The sequence below is a fragment of the Coregonus lavaretus genome (genome assembly GCF_964263955.1).
Source record: "Coregonus lavaretus genome assembly, chromosome: 4".
Classification (NCBI taxonomy): Eukaryota; Metazoa; Chordata; class Actinopteri; order Salmoniformes; family Salmonidae; genus Coregonus; species Coregonus lavaretus.
The window spans coordinates 40,768,442-40,789,610 of NC_139991.1; the positions used below are offsets into that span (position 1 = coordinate 40,768,442).

General features: G+C 40.6%; 1 protein-coding gene across 1 annotated transcript; it reads left to right on the plus strand.

Annotated features, from left to right (window-relative positions):
- Nucleotides 1-4,032: 4,032 nt before the first annotated feature.
- On the plus strand, nt 4,033-14,539 carry LOC311127577 (rod cGMP-specific 3',5'-cyclic phosphodiesterase subunit beta-like; the record flags this gene model as incomplete). Its single annotated transcript, XM_084159394.1, has 22 exons — nt 4,033-4,503; nt 5,281-5,433; nt 5,835-5,924; nt 6,073-6,213; nt 7,097-7,171; nt 7,288-7,352; nt 7,793-7,859; nt 8,006-8,053; nt 8,166-8,315; nt 8,575-8,718; nt 8,819-8,884; nt 9,294-9,440; nt 9,648-9,755; nt 9,911-10,020; nt 10,510-10,597; nt 10,727-10,827; nt 13,289-13,396; nt 13,523-13,586; nt 13,717-13,791; nt 13,933-14,016; nt 14,273-14,396; nt 14,514-14,539. 22 exons carry the CDS (start codon nt 4,033-4,035, stop codon nt 14,537-14,539), a joined length of 2,505 nt encoding a protein of 834 aa, XP_084015520.1.
- Between the last annotated feature and the right edge of the window lie 6,630 nt (nt 14,540-21,169).

Sequence of the window (21,169 nt, forward strand, 5' to 3'; positions counted from 1 at the left end):
GTTATTTAAGAACACCTGTTTTTACATGACATGCCTATTTTTACCACCAGCATGTACTGTCTGAATGGAGTTTCTGCTGAGGCTATTCTAATCCCCCTGTTACCAGTAAAAGACAATATGCACACCAAGGTGAAATCCCAGTACCTGGTGCTTCCTGCCAGGAGCTGTCTGGAACTCTCTGAACTTCTCTGGGGACACCTGGCTCTGAGGAGTGGCTACGTGTGGCTGAAGACACAGGGGATGATGGCAAGGGGCTGAACATAATTGTCTTGGGCCTGAATGATTGGCTAACAGGCCCAGCAGAGAAGTACCACCCCTACTCAGCCCCTCTTCATTCACTCTCCATTAATTTAATTAAAGGCACTTCCGGTAGTTAGAGCATTCTGTACTGTACTCTTAGCACTACTCTGAGGCATTACACACAATGTTATGGTCTATTTCCGGAATAGCTCTTTAGGCACTAGTAGTTGTTCTGTATTGCTTTAGTTGTTCTGTAGTTATTTTGCTGTTCTGTAGTTATTTAGTTGTTCAGTAGTTCTTTAGCTGTTCTGTAGTTCTTTAGTTGTTCTGTAGTTCTTTAGTTGTTCTGTAGTTATTATGTTGTTCTGTAGTTATTTTGTTGTTCTGTAGTTCTTTTGTTGTTCTGTCGTTTTTTTGTTGTTCTGTCCTTCTTTAGTTGTTCTGTAGTTCTTTTGTTGTTCTGTCCTTCTTTAGTTGTTCTGTAGTTCTTTTAAAAGCCACATACTGTGCTGGCAAACTCCAAGCTGATGCCTGTACTATATTTATACTTGTAAACACACATTCAATCTAAGGCCTCATGGAAGATTGTTGGCACGTCTGTTGATAGCATACGATATTGTACTGTGTCAGACACAGGGGCGGTGTGTTCAATAGGGCGATATGGGCGACGCACTGCCAAACAGGAAAAGGAAGGGATTTTTTTTCTAATCAATTATATCACGGCAACAGTAGTTATCAGTGTTGTAATCTAGACGTCTGATCTGCCACAGTGCCACTAAATGTCCAATCAGGCTAAAGTCGTGCTTCAAATGCCCCCCCCCCCCCCTTTTGGGGCGATTTCAGTCAGGTTGAAAATCGCCCAGAAGTCTGTCATAGACTCCCATGTAAAATCTATTTTTTTCAAATATCAGAGCTTTCAATACAATCTCTATGGGTTTCTGAGGGCTTGCACTTACGCGCTTTCGTCATACGTAACATAACCATGAACGTAACTAAGAAAAGAGCGGGTAGCAGCGTCAATCAATTCACTATTACTGTCAAAATGGCTAGGCTTCAGTGCAACTCGATTGTGTCTTTGAAAGAAGTTCCTTTTTGTCGGCGAACAAATGAAGATAAATTGGCAACGAAACAATTAGGACCTCCCAGACCAAATTTAATAATTCAACAGGTTTCTACTAAAGGGGGGAAGTCCTACACCCGAGGATTTTCCAAAAATTGGTACGAACGAAAAACCTGGCTAGCAGGCTGCGATGTAGCTAATGCAGTCTTCTGCTACCCCCTGCTTACTCTTTCACCCTGAAGGCGGCACGGCAGACAGCACCGCTTGGACAGCGACTGGTGTGTAACGGACATGCACCATCTTTCAGGAAAGATTAAGAAACATGAGCTGTCAAAGACCCACATTGATACCTGTTTGAGATTGTCTGCTTTGGGGAGAGTGAACATTCCCACTCAACTGGATGAGGGATACAGGCTAGCTGTCCGCCGCCACAACGATGAGGTTAGTGTTGATAATCACAAGTTTACTGGAGAACTGAAACTGACAAGGCTGACAAGATAGGACCCTTTTGTCCATTGTTATTGGATAGGAACAGAACTTATAACCAGCTCCTGACCTAAATAGATCTTAGCACAACATTTTACTCAACATATCATATTCCATATTCACTATAACAAATATATTTACTACGACATTAGCAAGAACCGCCACATCCTCAGCCGGCTAATCCAGTGTGTGAAGTTTTGCGGAGTGTTTGAGTTAGCTTTGCGAGGCAAAGATGAAACTGAGGGCTCCACCAACCCTGGTAAGCCAACACTTTTGAGATCAGTCAATAAATGCTTCTGGTATTGACTTATATGCTGCCCCTGTCTTCATGTTGTTGCTGGACATATCTTTTTTAAAATGTGTGTAGGTCACCTAAATCATCAGAAAAATTGCCCCCCTTGAGAATTTTTTCAGGAGCCGCCACTGGTCAGACAGTCCAAAGCTTTTTCTGTACAGGCGTATTTGGTTACAATCTTATAGTAATAATTTAGACCAGTGGAAAGTGAGTCTAGGTGTGTTTTTGCTTTTCATTAATTTGTACCTTTGGTAAAGAGGCTGAGAGGGAGCATACATTTGCTGACTATTTCTGACACATTAAATTAATAGAAATTACATTAAAAAAATTCTAGTGCCAGTAAAAAATAACATAAGGAGTATGACAAACAAGCAATGGTTCTAATATTTACTGGTTGAACTAAATATTTTGAATACAATTTTGATGGCATGTATCTCAATGGCATGGTCAGCCTCAGCAGCAATGATTAACAGTAGAAGTTCAATTTGCTTGGTCCTCAGTATAAGCCGGCTGCCATCTTGTGTTGTGTTGTTGCACTGTACCACCAGCATGTACTGGTTTGGGCCTTGCACCATGGACGTAATGCACCACAAGGGGTCAACAGTTCATTGGTGACGAACAGGTAATGTAAAGGCTTGCAATGGCTGGGTTAATATGATAGTATCATTAAATGTGTACATTGGTTAAATCCCTCATCTCCATTTGTAGTTTCAGAGGTTTGTGATGAAAGAACTGTTTAAATCATTCAATATTTATAATAAAGTAATAGTAGTTGTATCCAACGTAATATTGAATAACAAACATTACAGACTATACTGTTTTATACACCCTCATAAGCAAATGCTTGTAAGCACACACCCTCATAAAGGAAGACAGACACGCACAGGTTCATAGGAATGAAACAGATGCCAATGCATGTGCACATACGTTGCACAGTACATATCACATGCACACAGACAGACACACCTCCCTCGCCAGCCTCGTCTCACTCACAGGTAGCAGATCTGATAGTATGAATCTATTCATGTAGAGATTATCCAGCTGACCTTTTGTATAAGATGGTTAAGGAACCTTAATATAGCCAGGGTGGAAAGATGATTGGCATTTTATCGTCAGGCTTGTCTTATAGACCCCCATACATGTCTTTCTCTCTGTCCGTCTGTCTCTCACCTAATCATTTCTATTTATAAATGTAATATTGTAATTGGAGGAAATAGCAGATACTGCTGTAAGTAAGGCAATTTTTTTCTCCACAAACCTACAATCTTAAATGTAATGTGCTTCAGATGTGTATCAAATATTCTTCTGCTTCTGAAGGCTACAACCAGCATTGGCCTGTGAAGGCTCCCATAGCAGTAGAACTGACTGAGGACAACATAATTGGGGTGCTGAGATAATCAACTAGTGGCCTGGCTAAATAGGGCTTAGCAATGAGGAGTGTTTTTTTTTAAAAAGAACGTTAAGAGCTTGTGTGTGTGATGCCTGCCTGGGGCAAGAGCAGGCTACAGTTGGAGACAAACCAAACAGGGGGACATCTTAAGGCTAACTGCTTTCAGACATGTGTGTCCTTTGAGGAAGTCCGGATCTCTTTTCCTTCAGGCTTGTTTTCTAAACCTGGCGAGGGGCGAAAGAAGAGGAGGTAATCGGCCAATGAAAGGACTGGGTTGGCCTCCTTCATAGTGATCACCTGATCAGTTTTGCATGAGCAGATCCTGGCTCACCTTCAACACTATTAAGTGAAAGCTTGCTGATGACAGTGGGATTGGACTCAGCCTTCCCCTGCCATTGCAAGTGTCTCCTCTGTTCACAGCAGGACCTAACTAACGTGCCTACCCTGCCTGCCCTCTTTTTTATTTACTAGTAATCAATAGATCATTGGTTTTGTTGTCTTTTTAGAGACTGTGGTTTGAAAACTGGGACTGGGGTAGAACCAGTACATCCCCAACCCAAGATGAGTGCGACGAAGGAAGATGTTGAGAAGTTCCTGGATGGGAACCCGGCTTTCGCCCAGGGCTACTTTAACAAGAAGCTCACACCGGGGGCCCTCTCTGTGATGGCAGGCATCTCGGAGTCCAAGGTAGATTTTGGGATGTTACAGGAGCTGAGCCAGATAGAAGAAGGCCAGATCCTGTTCGACCTGATCAAAGAAATGCAGGAGAATGTGAACATGGAGAAAGTGGTGTTTAAGATTCTGAAGAGGATCGTCGCCCTGATCCAAGCCGACCGCTGCAGCCTGTTCATGTACCGGGAGAGGAACGGCATCGCGGAGCTGGCCACACGTCTCTTCAACATCACCACAGAGTCGGAGCTGGACGACTGTGTGGTGCACCCTGACCACGAGATCGTCTTCCCCCTGGACCTTGGGGTGGTGGGAAATGTGGCCCAGACCAAGAAACACGTCAATTTGAAAGATGTCAATGAGGTAAGAGTCAGACGGGGAAATGAAAGATATACGTTGTGGTAGTGATGAGGACAGACAGACAGTGTCCCAGAGGCTAGGAGCCAGTGGCTTCAGTGAGATTGTGTTAATAATCTTTTACAAGGCCTTGTCACACACTCCTACATTATATTATTTTCTAGCTGTACCAACTACCAAAAATATCAAACAATTGCAAAATAAATAGATGTATCAAGTTTATGTTCAGCCAGACAAAAAAGTTAATAGTTATTCAATCCATGCCTATCCGAACATACACAAATTGTTAGAATTGTGTTTTTTGCTAAAACACAGTGTCACACAAAGTGGTATTGCAACTATACTGTACTGTGGGGAGGTTCTAAATGTATATCTGGAGACAACATAAATCCTCTTGACAGATATAATCCAGTTATTATATATCCCTTGACCCCCTGGTGTAACTGGGATTATGGCACCTGTTCTGGGGGCGTTTACACTAGGGTCAGCAGGAAGCTAACACGGATCAAATTAATTAATATTTCATATTGCCCAGATTTACATTCACTCTTGATAATGGAGTGTACTTCTTACCTGAGCAGTTATATTAATCTGTGGCCTACAATGTTATGTAAACTGAAAATGCCAGAGATTAACATGTATTATTAATCTGTGGCCTATAATGATATGTAAACTGAAAAAGCTCAAAACCAAGCCCATGTATTGACTTACAGACAGACCTGTCTTAACACATCCATGTGTGATCTCTGATGTCAGTGATTTGTTTTGTTTTCTGCAATACAGAGTAGTCACTTCAGCTCGTTCGTCGATGACCTGACAGAGTACAAGACCATGAACATTTTAGCCTCGCCCATCATGAACGGAGAGGATGTGGTGGCTGTGATCATGGCCCTGAACAAGACTACTGGACCACACTTCACTGCTGAGGATGAGGATGTGAGTACTGAGGAAGAAGGCTATCTGAGAAAAGGATCCACACATCTCCATGTGTCAGTATCACAATGGAAATACTACGAGGTCATTACATGACATTAGAGCTTGAATTAGTTGGGGATGAGTAATCAACAGGTTTTGTCCCATCCCAAAGTTTGTTCACTCAAAGCATATGCAGCATATAAACACTGACTGATGTTGTAGAACAGAAACATGTCCATCAAACAAACACAGGGAACACATACAAACTGTGCCATTGCTGCCTTAATGGAGAGGAAGGTTAAATTCACACCTGATGTTTTCACATACTTGCATTCGTCGCTCTCGTCTTTCCTCTACCACCTTGATTACACATCAATGTATGTATTTCTCTGTAATAATAATTCATATTTTTGGTCTCCCAGCTTTTTTTGAAGTACCTCAGAATAGCCACTTTGAACCTGAAGATTTACCAGCTGAACTACCTGTACAACTGTGAGACTCGAAAAGGACAGGTGAGTCTGCTGTCTGCACTGATATTCAGAGGAATTACTAGTTGTAGATGACAATATGGTGAACACACAAAAAAGGCCATTTTTTAGCTTTCACACGTTTATTGAGATATCAACCAACTGGTGGTTGTTGTTTTTCTGTCGGGTATAGGTCCTGTTGTGGTCTGCCAACAAGGTGTTTGAGGAGCTGACAGACATTGAGAGACAGTTCCACAAAGCCCTGTATACAGTGCGGGCGTACCTGAACTGTGACAGGTATTCTGTGGGCCTACTGGACATGACGAAGGAGAAGGTGGGTGACACTGTCTGCATGTAGTCGGGACATTCTTCAATTGCGGCATTGTCTTACGCCTTCTTGGTTTTTATTGATCTATAAAGTAGATTCAATACTTTTGTTTAATTTCTTGCATTGAAAATAATAGATACACTGTATCTCCAAAACCCCAAAACATGTCACTACAACTCTACTCATCACTACTGGAACAAGCCAATTTGCTTGCCCTAAGTACTTTAAACCATGCACAAACATAGAGTTTTGCAGTATAAAGGACTTGCATTATGTTTTATCATTGATAAACAGTTAATGTGTGATATGTAACTATGTGTCATTTTAAAGTGTTTTTCATGGTTGCAAAGGTGAGGGACGTAAATGCCACCGCAATTCAAGAATGATCCAGCCATTTAGTCATCATAAAGAATAGTTATTATGGGTCTCCTCTGGTAATACTTGAATGTTCCAGAGTGGCTGAGTTACAGTTTTGACTTAAAATCGGCTTGAAAATCTATTAACAAAAACTTGAAAATGGTTGTCTAGCAATGATCAACAATCAATTTGATAGAGCTTGAAGAATTCTGAAAAGAATAATGGGCAAATGTTGCACAATCCAGGTGTGAAAAGCTCTTAGAGACTTACCCAGAAAGACTCACAGCTGTAATCACTGCCAAAGGTGATTGTAGCATGTATTGACTCAGGGGTGTGAATACTTATATACATTAGATATTTCTGTATTTCATTTTCTGTGCGTAATAATCTATTTAATCCATTATAAATTCAGGCTATAACACAACAAAATGTGGAATAAATCAAGGGGTATGAATACTTTCTGAAGGCTCTGTATATATTATTAATACGCTGTGTGTGACAATCCATCTGTGTTATTGCTTTGTTCCTATAGGAGTTCTTTGACATCTGGCCAGTGTTGATGGGAGACCAGCCCCCCTACTCTGGACCTCTTACCCCTGATGGCAGAGTAAGTGTTTATATCTATCTACTTATTACCCCATGAACTGGTCTTTACCTTTTTGCCTTTGTTTCTGCAAATGTTTATTTATGGTCTGTGATTTTTTTTGTTATCTGTGATTCTAGGAAGTCATATTCTACAAAGTCATTGATTATATTTTGCATGGAAAAGAGGACATCAAAGTTATCGCGTATGTTTATCTCACTTTTCTCTGAACATTAGTGTATAGTTGAGGTAGTTTCAACCCTGTATGATCAGACCTGGGTTCAAAACAAGTACTTTTATTTGAGTATTTAAATGGTTATTTGTAAAACCAAAATGTCTACCAAATTGTATTTAAGAGGATTTTCAAATACTTATTTCAAATACAATTTTCAAATACTTGGGTTAAACGCAAGGGGAGTGTATTTGAGTCAGTGTATTCACATTTGTCTAATTATTTCCAAATGTATTTCCAAATACATTAAAATGTTCAACTACTTGTCTTTTCAAATGAAATATTTCTGAATACTTACTTTGAATGTATGTTAAAGTAATTGAGATATTTGAAATAGTGTTTGAACCAAGGTCTGTGTTTGATACTGTATAGCAGAATAATCAGTGTGTGTTGTCTGACTGTGTTGTCAACAGGAGTCCCACTCCAGAACACTGGGTTTTGTGTACTGGACTTCCCACATATGTGGCTGAAACTGGTCTTGTAAATTCCCCCTTTTAACTGGCATTCCAATAGCAAGTGTTTGAAATGCTATCAGAATTTGGAATTGACTTGAAAATAACACAATGTTCAAATTGCCATGATTTGCATGTGTTGTTGATGCTGTACTCTTTATTTTGAATATCTAGATATGCAACATCATAAATCCCATAACAGAGGAGATGTTCAAGTTTCAGGTACATTTGCTTCCTTATAAAATCAAGTATCCTTGCATGTGTTTTTTGCAAAAGGTTTAGCAATTTCCATAATTCCTGTTGACCATTTACGTTGTGTCTTCCCATAATACAGTCAGAACCCTTGGATGATAGTGGTTGGACCATAAAGAATGTGCTGTCCATGCCAATCGTCAACATGACGGAAGAGATTGTGGGCGTGGCTACATTCTACAACAGGAAAGATGGGAAGCCATTCGATCAGCAGGATGAGGAGCTAATGGAGGTACTTTGCTGTACTACAGCACCAAACTGGCTTCTCAACAAGTGGCGAAGTCAAGTGGCTCTAGAAAGCCTTGTTCTCCGTATTTTTTGTGTATACCATTCATTTATACAATGCACTGTGGCAGCCAAATGCCTCCCACTCTCTTCACCACATTGACCTGAGTGAACCTACTCTGAATGATATTGTGACTGTCTGTCTACCCATGTTGGCTTCTGAGTGAACCTACTCTGAATGGCATTGTTTCTGTCGGTCTCCCCAGGCTATGACTAACTTCCTGGGCTGGTCCCACCTCAATACAGACACCTATGACAGGATGAAAATGATAGAGAACCGGAAAGATATCGCTCAGGACATGGTGCTCTACCACGTCAAGTGCCGTGATGACGAAATACAGAAAATCCTGGTGAAGCCTTGCTCAAAGATATACACCACAGATCTAACCTCCTTTACACGAGAAGTGTTGTTTTAATGTTTGACACTCATTGTTGTTTCATGTCTGTTAGAAAACCAGACAGTATTTCAACAGAGAGCCCTGTGACTGTGAAGAGGATGAGTTCCTGCAGATTCTGGTATTACTACCTTATATTTGTAGAATAACAATTTGGTCATAATCTGGAGGTTGTAGAATTATCCCTGATTTAGTCACTAGAGTACATTTATAAGTACTGGAACAGTAGGTCTGCATTTGAAAGCTAGATTTATATGGTTGTACAGATGTAGGATCTTAATTTGATCACCCTGTTGCAGGATAACTTTCCTGAAATGCAGGAAATGTAAAACCTATAGTGTATTTGAGGTTTAAAAAGGCTTGATTTTCCCTACAAAAATGCCCATTAATTATAATCGACATAATAATTCAAATATCCTGTTGCTGCAGGATTATTTTCCTGCTGTAGCAAACTAGCTCAAATTAAGATCCTACATCTGCATGTTTAGTTTTTGTTAATAATGCCATAATAATCATGCATTATCACACAGAAAAAAGAACTACCTGGCCCCAAGAAGTTTGAGATCTATGAGTTCGGGTTCTCTGACTTTGACCTCACAGAGCTGGAGCTGGTGATGTGTGGGATCCAGATGTTCTATGAGGTCGGAGTGGTCAAGAAGTTCCAGGTTCCACAGGAGGTACAGTACAATCATGATCTGTACTGCAACATCTTTCAATGCAGGGAAAGTGTCAATTCTGAATCATTTCTATGCAGTTTGTCATTAGTTACTTTATTGCTCTCCCATACTATCTGCAAATGCTCTAAAGTTCTAAAGTTATATACCTCTTAAGCCACACTTCCAAATCCTATGAAAACCAACAGGCATCTTTGTTTATTTCAACAGGTTCTGGTGCGCTTCATGTACTCTATCAGCAAAGGCTACAGGAAAATGCCCTATCACAACTGGCGCCACGGTTTCAATGTCGGACAGACCATGTTCACACTGCTGACGGTAGGAATGCTTACGCCTCAGTAATGCACCCTAACTTTATTTTGTCTCACAGAAAATAAAAGGCACATTTTCTTACTTGCTAAAAAACTTAACTGAAGACATAATTGAAAGATCTCTAATTCTGAAAGTTTAACTGCTGTATTTTGTTGTGTCAGACAGGGAACCTGAAGAGATACTACACAGATCTAGAGGTGATGGCAATGATCACATCTGCTTTCCTCCATGATATCGACCACAGGGGCACCAACAACCTCTACCAGGTGAAGTGAGTACTCCTGGGATTATCTGCTCTCTTTTTACTCTGTTCTCTGAAAGTTGGTACAGATGTTGGATGTTAATTTGACCAGTATTGACACAGCAAAATAGTCCTGCAGCAACAGGATTTGAATGTTTAGTCCATTATGTTGCTTGATCGGTGGTTAGGCTATTAGCTGGCCAAAAGTAAGCTACATGAAAAGTGCAATACTGTTAATATAGTCGTGTTAGTGTGGGTTTTCAGTGAATTTATGTAAATCACGAAGCTCATCTGCATTTCCTGCAGAGCAGGAAAATTCTCAGCAACAAAATAGTGATCAAATTAAGATCCTACATCTGTACAACCAGTCCTTAACTTATCTCTGGGTCTCTTATTTTACTCACTCTCTCATCATAACTGAGGCCTTGCATGTGGAGAAGCACCTTGATTAGCTTTGTGTGATGAATGGCTTATGATGAGCTCTTTACAGTGTCTGGTCTGGTCTCCCCTCATGAACAGATCTGGTAACCCAATAGCCAAGCTTCACGGCTCATCCGTCCTGGAGAGGCATCATCTAGAATTTAGCAAGTTCCTTCTGGCAGACGAGGTACGTAAGGCTTTTGTATCTCAGCCATAAACGTTCACTACTACAGCAGCACATTTGATGTCAATTATTTATACTTTATGCTTCCATGTTGATCACATGCTGTAGTCTAACTCCTCCATCCTCCCCCAGTCCTTGAATATCTACCAGAACCTCAACAGAAGACAGAATGAGCATGCCATCCACCTCATGGACATTGCCATCATTGCAACAGATTTGCAACTTTATTTCAAGTGAGTAACGCACCTGAGCTCCCTACAAATGTACATTTACATTTAAGTCATTTAGCAGACGCTCTTATCCAGAGCGACTTACAGTTAGTGAATACATATATATATATTTTTTATACTGGCCCCCCGTGGGAATCGAACCCACAACCCTGGCGTTGCAAACGCCATGCTCTATCAACTGAGCTACATCCCTGCCGGCCATTCCCTCCCCTACCCTGGACGACGCTGGGCCAATTGTGCGCCGCCCATGAGTCTCCCGGTCGCGGCCAGCTGCGACAGAGCCTGGATTCGAACCAGGATCTCTAGTGGCACAGTTAGCACTGTGATGCAGTGCCTTAGACCACTGCGCCACTCAGGAGTTAGGAGCTTAATTCAATTAAGTTTGCTACAGCAGGAAAATAATCCTGCAGCAACAGGAAATGTGAATTATTATGTGGATTAAAATTGATGGACATTTTTTGTAGGGGTTTATACATTTTTCATTAGGGCAAATCTGACATTTTAAAGTGGAAATTACAAACTTTAGAATACTTTTTAAAGCTTGAATACACTACAAGTTTTGCATTTCATGCTGTGCAGGAAAATTATCCGCAACAAAAGAGTGATCAAATTAAGATCCTACATCTGTATTTACTTACAGTGCCTTTGGAAAGTATTCAGACCCCTTGACATTTTCCACATTTTGTCAGGTTACAGCCTTATTCTAAAATTGATTAAATCTTTTTTTTTCTCATCAATCTACACACAATTCCCCATAATGACAAAGCAAAAACTAGTTTTTAGACATTTTTGCTAATTTATTACAAATAAAAAACAGAAATATCACATTTACATAAGTATTCAGACCCTTTACTCAGTACTTTGTTGAAGCACCTTTGGCAGCGATAACAGCTTCGAGTCTTCTTGGGTATGATGCTACAAGCTTGACACACCTGTATTTGGGGAGTTTCTCCCATTCTTCTCTGCAGATCCTCTCAAGTTATGTTAGGTTGGATGGGGAGCATTGGTGCACAGCTATTTTCAGGTCTATCCAGAGATGTTCGATCGGGTTCAAGTCCGGGCTCTGGCTGGGCCACTCAAGGACATTCAGAGACTTGTCCCAAAGCCACTCCTGCGTTGTCTTGGCTGTGTGCTTAGGGTCGTTGTCCTGTTGGAAGGTGAACCTTTGCCCCAGTCTGAGGTCCTGAGCTCTCTGGAACAGGTTTTCATCAAGGATCTCTCTGTACTTTGCTCCGTTCATCTTTCCCTCAATCCTGACTAGTCTCCCAGTCCCTGCCACTGAAAAACATCCCCACAGCATGATGCTGCAACCACCATGCTTCACTGTAGGGATGGTGCTAGGTTTCCTCCAGATGTGTCGCTTGGCATTCAGGCCAAAGAGTTCAATCTTGGTTTCATCAGACCAGAGAAACTTGTTTCTCATGGTCAGAGTCTTTAGGTGCCCTTTGGCAAACTCCAAGCGGGCTGTCATGTGCCTTTTACTGAGGAGGAGCTTCCGTCTGGCCACTCTACCATAAAGGCCTAATTGGTGGAGTGCTGCAGAGATGGTTGTCCTTCTGGAAGGTTCTCCCATCTCCACAGAGGAACTCCAGAGCTCTGTCAGAGTGACCATCGAGGTCTTGGTCACCTCCCTGACCAAGGCCCTTCTCCCCCGATTGCTCAGTTTGGCCGGGCGGCCAGCTCTAGGAATAGACTTGGTGGTTCCAAACTTCTTCCATTTAAGAATGATGGAGGCCACTGTGTTCTTGGGGACCTTCAATGCTGCAGACATTTTTTGGTACCCTTACCCAGATCTGTGCCTCAACACAATCCTGTCTCTGAGCTTTACGGACAATTCCTTCAACCTCATGGCTTGGTTTTTGCTCTGACATGCACTGTCAACTGTGGGACCTTATATAGACAGGTGTGTGCCTTTCCAAATCATGTCCAATCAATTGAATTTACCACAGGTGGTCTCCAATCAAGTTGTTTAATCATCTCAAGGATGATCAATGTAAACAGGATGCACCTGAGCTCAATTTTGAGTCTCATAGCAAAGGGTCTGAATACTTATGTAAATAAGGTATTTCAGTTTTTTATTTTTAATACATTTGCAAAAACTTATAAAAACCTGTTTTCGCTTTGTCATTATGGGGTATTGTGTGTAGATTTCTGAGGAAAATGATTTATTTAATCAATTTTACAGTAAGGCTGTAACGTAACAAAATGTGGAAAAAGTCAAGGGGTCTGAATACTTCCGAAAGCACTGTAACTGCAATACATATTGTATGCCCTATGCAAATCTTAGGAAAAATGTTTTGTTGTCAATGTGGACTCTTTTTCTGCATATTAAAGCACGGATTTAGATGTGACGATCAAGCCTACTTAACCCTGTAAAGTTGCGGAAACAAGATTTCACAATGCGCTGCTTATAACTTTAACTGAATGTATAAATCTCTGTTTGGACATTTTCCAATGTCACCAGGAAGCGAACAATGTTCCAGAAGATTGTTGACCTATCAAAGACCTACGAAGATGAGAAGAAGTGGGTGGACTGGATGTCCCTGGAGACTACCAGGAAAGAGATTGTCCTGTGAGTGCAGTTCATGGTAGAGGGAGGATTGTAGTGATAGGGGGATATGTAGGATTATAACATGCACATTGGATCTTATCTTAGCATTTCTATAGTACGCTGAACCTTCGATAATTTCCCTTAAAGGGCCATGATGATGATAGCATGTGACTTGTCAGCCCTCACTAAGCCATGGGAGGTACAAAGCAAGGTGAGCACCTCCCCTGATTATAGCTTGATTATATACCTTGAAGACATTTTAGCAGATGCTTTTGTGTTTCTGTAAATGAATATAGCTATCCAATATAGTGAAATACATTGGACTGCCTGGCTTCTTCCAGGTGGCGCTGTCTGAAGCAGCTGAGTTCTGGGTGCAGGGTGACTTGGAAAGGGAAGTTCTTGAAAAACAACCCATTGTGAGTATATCAACGTGTGTGTGTGTTCTGCGCACATCCACATACATTTTGACACATCCAGGATGGCTGATGAAGACCTACGTTTTTTGTGTGTGTGTGTGTGTGTGTGTGAAACCATGTTTCTCCCTCCTTTTCATCCAGGCCATGATGGACATAAACTGCGCTGGTCAGCTGCCCAAGCTGCAGTGTGGTTTCATTGACTTTGTCTGCACATTTGTCTACAAGGTAACGTTACTGCATGTACTACCACTCGTTCAGACTAGCTACATCACTCAGCTTCACAGTTATTGCTAAGCACAAAGTAAACCATGAATCAATAGATCTTAGTGTTTGGTCAAATAGTTGGCATACCTTCAATTGGATGTGTAGAATGACCAAATGCACAAATAATTGCCATTCAGACTAGCATTATCTGGTTAGATAGCTTGACTGTCAGAAACAGAAGAGCTCTCAAGTTTTTGTTTTGTTGTTTATCCGTCAGGAATTCACCCGCTTCCATCCGGCCATCCAGCCGATGTATGATGGCATGCTGAACAACAGGAAGGAGTGGAAGGCCAAGCAGGAAGAGTACGAGGCCAAGCAGGCCATCCTGGAAGCCCAGTCAGGTCAGAGTGGTGGATATACTATTGCTCTGTAGTTTAGAGGGCATTTTGTCTGTGGATTAAAAGTAATACAGATTATCCTTAAACATGTATTGTTTTTTGTATTCTTGCTATGTAAAGGGTCCAAGACGTGCTCAGTGTGCTAGAGCTCAGGACCCGTTTTGGAGGTAGGTCACTCCAGGATACATCACAGCCACACAGTCTTGCTGCCGGCCGGGGCAGGACTAGCCTCACCTCAGAACAACTGTGGAAGGACAGCCTCCCCTCACAGCATCAGAACTTTAGAGAAGAGCCAGAGGGACTCCTTATCAGTCATGCAGCAAGGCTGTTGGACCGGCTGGTTCCAGACCCATGTTGGCACATTATGGCCACACAGGGCCTTTATCATTAGTTGCATTGGCATATCCACATTTTGGAAGTTACCCCTTTCAATATGCTTCACGACCTTCTGAGGAATCCTTCATGTTCTAATGGCAAGTAGACGTGTGGTGTGTGCGTCTTAGGGAGTTCATTTTTGTTTGTACTAACTTTTTAAACGTATGTACAGTAGGTTCCTGAAGGTTTTTATTGACCAATTAAAGGAACAAGAAGTCAACAACTTCTGAAATGTTTCTATATGTATGTATAATGTCATATGAATATGACACTAAAGCCCTGTTTAAACCTGGCCCCAACATACATTCTTTGTCCTGATCTTGTCCACATTCTGATTGTGTCCACATTTTCAGACATATGGTATTAAAATGTGTCTCTTATCCATCCACTGTGTCTGCATTGTGACCAGATTTCCTGGTCCTTTCCTGTATGCAATTATTTCAGATATTCTTTCCAAATAATATTTATTTATTTGAAGACACATATTGATGGAATAAGTCAATGGTGCCACCTGTCAATGATTTTAGAGGGTGAAATAATGATGATTTAAATGGCTTCACTGTGCAGATCAGTCTACACTTAGATATCCAGACACAATGTGTGTCTGACTACCTATGGAGGTGGTCAGGAAGAGCTGACCTACGACTACATCTGTCTAAAATTGTGGGCACAATCAGAATGTGGACACGATCAGGACAAAGGACGCATGTTAGCACCCCAGGTATAAACATAGCTCATTATGATTGCTTTTCGTTTTAAACAACTACCATTTTCGTACAGAATACTGTATGGAATGCACAGGGATCCTTTTTGTTTTACATCAATATTTTGCGCTTTTATTTGTTGTAAGGATATAGATTTTTAAAACAATTAGGCTAGAGGATTTAGAGTTATCACATTAAAGGTAGACTCAGCTAAATGACGTTGCCACGAGCAGCACTGCAGATATTGAGACGAGCAAGATGCAAGATCTCGGTCTTACACAGTCACGCACAGTATCTGTGCCTGGGTGTGTTTCATGCTGTTAAGTTGAGCCTCGAGCTTCAACACTCTTAGTTGTTGCGGAAATTGACCCACTATAATGTTTACTTTCTACATCTACGTCATATAGCTGAGTCTACCTTTAAATAACCTTTTACAAAACCTTGGTGGATTCATCAAGGATCAAACTTTGATGTATGTTATAATAACAATGTAATAACCGTGACTTACATTGTTCTTTACTCCTTACAGTCAGTCGTCATTTACATAACTGTCCAGTGTTTCCAGATTTCTATGAAATATGACCTATAATTAATTACAAAATGAGTGAAATAGTTTTCCTTCTAAGAAATGGTAGTTAAAAAGTAGCTTTTCTGCATTTGAATGGTGTGGGCTTACCCCAACAACAGAATGGTGTGGGCATATACCCGGCCGCAACCGGGAGACTCATGGGCGGCGCACAATTGGCCCAGCGTTGTCCAGGGTAGGGGAGGGAATGGCCGGCAGGGATGTAGCTCAGTTGATAGAGCATGGCGTTTGCAACGCCAGGGTTGTGGGTTCGATTCCCACGGGGGGCCAGTATAATTTTTTTTTAAAAATGTATTCACTAACTGTAAGTCGCTCTGGATAAGAGCGTCTGCTAAATGACTAAAATGTAAATGTAAAAAATTAAAAATATGAATGACAAGTAAACAGCTCATTGGCCAGCTCAGCCAATGACCCAACGTGACATCATGTTAAATGAGGAAATAGCAAGCATTTTTGAGGTGGGGTTTAAGTATTTTTTCTTTTATTCATGCTTTTGTCACAAATACGAGAATAGGACCAGTCAACAACATTATTTTAGTATGAGTAAACAGAATTAGCTTTTATGTGAGATTTTCAATAGACAGTTACTTTAATTGTAATCAAAAGTAGATTATGCAATACTAGGGTATATGGTTAGCATCCACATATGCCATAAGAAGTATGTTCTATGGTTCCACTTCATTACAGTGTAATGTGACCCCTTGCTGTGGGTTGCTAGGTGATGGTTTTGCAGTACATTACTTGTCACTGTATTGTCCCATGCTGTGTTGGATGAAAGAATGGGGTGTAGCACTTTAAGTACAGCAATGGAAGAGGTGCTGTTATAGAACGACTGCAGTCAGGCAGTCAAACAAGTAGATTCTGTGTGTGTACATTGTAATTTATTGTTCTGAGATAGGAGAGAAAGGAGTTGACATTTCATTTTCAGGAAGGTCTGTCCCTGGCTATCAACGGTTAACTAGAAATGCTTCATTTTGAGAAACCCATAATTCTCTCAATATGTAACTGTTCACTGTTTATTGTAGAATATTTGAATGAGACATACCTTTAGGGTAAAAACAAGATACAGTATGTCTCAATATATGTATATCTGGTTCGAATCCAGGCTCTGTCGTAGCCGGCCGTGACCGGGAGACCCATGGGGCGGCGCACAATTGGCCCAGCGTCGTCCAGGGTAGGGGAGGGAATGGCCGGCAGGGATGTAGCTCAGTTGGTAGAGCATGGCATTTGCAACGCCAGGGTTGTGGGTTCGATTCCAGTATAAAATAAAAAATAAAATAAATGTATGCACTCACTAACTGTAAGTCGCTCTGGATAAGAGCGTCTGCTAAATGACTAAAATGTAAATGTATATCTAACAACATTGGATGTATTTTTATATGGTCCAGTCCACTGAGAATAGTGGTCAAAGTCCAATCCCTCGGTAGAGTGATTGAAGCCAGTGGCCTTGATTCTGATACTCTTGAGCCTACTCACTGGATCCATAGAATCTCCTAGTGTTCATTATGAACAAAGGATAATAATACTCTTACAGCAGCCCCACTGTCAATGGGGCAACTATGCTTTTATAGCTGTAATCAATTGTAAATAGTCTTCTCCTGTAAATATATTTCAATAATAGTATATTTTTTTCAGACGATTAATAGGTAATACATGGATTTCATTTCCTCTATGAACATCAGTGCAACATTACTGTTATGCTCTATTTGTGCCGACATTATAGCAAGAAGGTAAATATTAAGGACCCATTTAATAGAAGTAGTAATTATTTGTGCTTCATCTTTCCAATTCCACACCATTAAACATTGCAACTAACATTTTATTCCACTATTTGCTGTTAAAAATACTTTAACGTAGATATGACAAATTCTGAATCTCTATGTGTTTTGTCTACAATGACCAGAATAAAGAAAATTTATTTTTAATTATGCATTTTGTCTAATAATATCTTGCTAGTTTTATATAACAGGAAACCTCATTTGTAAAATATCCATTGTATCCTATTGTTTTTATGGATATGGCCAGAGGTTGGGCCAAAGTATCTAAAGCCTTGTTCACGCTGCAGGCCTTAATTCTCAAAATAAGTTTTGTTTTGGAATACTGACTGTCCAAACAGCAAGTTACAAGTGACCAAATCAGATTTGTGTGTTCAGACAGCAGTCATTTGCTGATATGGCTATGCTAGTTATCGTAGTAACGGCGGGTGTGCGCAGTGGTGTAGGCTGGTTGTTGGTAGTGCTCGTGCTTCCTATCACTAAGAAGTTGTAGCAAGTTAAGGTGACAACAATGCCCGCCATGGACATTTCCCAGTTGCTTTGAATGTTCCCTAATCATAGTGTAAGAACTCTTTTAAAGGCTCAAAGGATAAGATTATCCAAATTTCAAAACGAGTCCTTTTTTTTTGCTAGCCACAGCAGTCAACTAGCTAGCTGTTTATCTTTCTAGCACATTCACTAATTTGTTTGTACACAATTATCAAGCTAGGTAGCTACCACTTCAACTGTCTGAGTAGCTAGCAAGCAACAAGATATGCCAAATAAGTCTAAAAACCACTTGGGGGCAAATCAATCAGACTGTTCAGACAAGTCGCATGGCCAGGAATCAGATTTGCATCTGACTTTAAAACACCTAAGGTGGTTTGAAATGTTGATTGAAATATTTCAGATTCCATGTGGCTTTTGGGTGTTCAGACTGCAGGAAAAAGAACAGATTCAAAACAGATATGCAAAAAAATTGATTTGAGTCATTTCAAACTGCCAATCCGAACAAGGCTTAAATTACCCCTGAAACCTTTTTCTATTTTGGGAATGTATTGTCTCGATATTAGCTCCATAGTATAATTTCCAGCTGTAATTCCTGTCGTCTCCAGGCAGTATCCAGCTCATGACTCACCTGGTAATAAAGCCTCTTAGCCAGCACTAACTCTCAGCAGTTTCCACCATTCTTCTGACCCATACACGTCTGCATTATTATGGCACGGTTGCACTACCGAGTTGTACAGAGGAACACATCTTTCGTATGGCTGTTGCAGAGATTTCTGAGTGTCACTATATAGCTCACTAATAGCATTGAGAAAACATAGTTAACATATTCAAGTGTTGGTGTTATTAGCCTACATAACATAAGTAAAGTCCTGCCATTGTTCTGCTTGTCATTCAGGATTACAGGTCAGCATACAGATAGAAGTGCAAGAAAACCTCCCAGCAAAATGCTTTCAGATGACCCCCCCCCAAAAAAAAAATGTGCATGTTGAATATTCATGAACGTAATGACAAATTGGCCAGGTATACAGTATGTCTATTGTGTGTTAAACCTGGGTAGAAGGGCGTGTGGCAGTATTGTTCACTCAACACTTTCTTAAATTGGCCTATGACCTGAATCCTGGGATTTATGCTATACTGGGCCTGGATTATTGCCTAGTCCTTACTCCGGTCATCTCACAGTGAAGGGCAGGGTGACAGTGCCCGACAGACATATACTAGGTTTGGGCGGTATCCAGATTTTCATATTGTACTCTCATACCAGGATTTACGGTATTTCCGGCATAGCACACAAGGGAGCGCTAAAAACACAAGAAAAGCTAAATAGCTCAATCACAGACGTTGTTAGCTAAATGCTAACGAGCAAAAATGAACAAACTAATTGCAAAGACAGGCAAATTCAGTTCATAAAGTTATACATGAATAGCTAGCAGCTACCGAATGTCATTTTCGGTGAGTGTGGACATTTACAAGCGAAAGTAAACGAGATAAATTATGCAAATGAACAAAGTTGTGATGCATGCCTTTCTGAAGGAAGAGCAGCATGTGTAGGCCTACATGGGGCAGATTGGAGATTTTAAAAAACGCTAGTAGGAAGCACAGGGAAAAAACGGCAGCTTTACAGATAACTCATTCAGAGCTCTTTGACTTCTGGCAGACTGCCATTTAAAGATATCTGATGGCAAATATTTAGTAGTGAATTGCAAAGTGTAACTTCACCTCATGTGCGCCGCACAACAGACTCGCCGATAGATATAGAACGCTATGGACTCACCAGCTCGCTTTCTCCCGTTGTGCTATTTACTGTACAAACACGTGACTGGCTCAATTGTTCTGGTGAACTACGGTAAGCTTCATAAAGGTGAAATTAAGAACCCAATCTGCTTTATCTCCTAGCGTATTGCACAAGTTGACTGCAGGTAATAACTTAAAAAGTAGCTACAAATATTCTAAAAAACTTCGAATAAATAGTTTTGATGGTATTGTATTTAAAAACCATCCCTTAGCTTTTTCCAAATATCCATAAGCTATACCGCCCAAGCCTAACATATACACCTGGGAACCAGATGTATCTTTTATATTTATTTCACTCAATTTAGATAGAACACACAAAGGTGGGTATACATAAATATTTTCAGATTTGAGACTAACACTTAACTATACAAAATGTTTCAGCTAGGTTTTACAGAGGAAATTTTTGTGAAACATCTGGGTTATATTTAAAAAAATAATGAATTGGGACTTCAAAACACATTTAGGACATTGAGAGTACTGGAAGTTGTTAGTATTATACTAATCATTTTTAGCACATTACTATCTTAACAGATATACCCAAGAATCATTCTGTAATACATGAAAATAATCCTGTTTATTATTTTATTATTATTCGAAGACGACAGAGTAGATCCATAGGCAGTTCATTTCAGGATGGTGTCTTCAGAGGCTGTGGGGGAGGGAAAAAAAAGATATGCTTCACAACATTTCCTCAATCTTCACTGCATCCCTCCTAACATTCTGATAAGTTTATTATTTACCTTCTGCAAGTGCTTTGGCAATTTTCTCTTGCTCCTCTCGGATCTTCTTCTCCGCTTCCTCAACAAGCCTCTCTTTCTCAGCTCTTGGCTTCAGATAGTCTAGGGAAATACAGCGATGACACTGACATTGCAATAATGATAATTCAAAATACCCTCAGGTGACATTACCACAATCTTATAGTAAACTACTTACCATATCTTTGTTTGCCATAAAACATGCCAATGAGCAAGAATGACCACCTGGCCGTCTGAAATCAAGAAAATTGATTAGCTAGTTAGTTGACTTAGTTACACAACTCACTAGCTAACTAGCTAT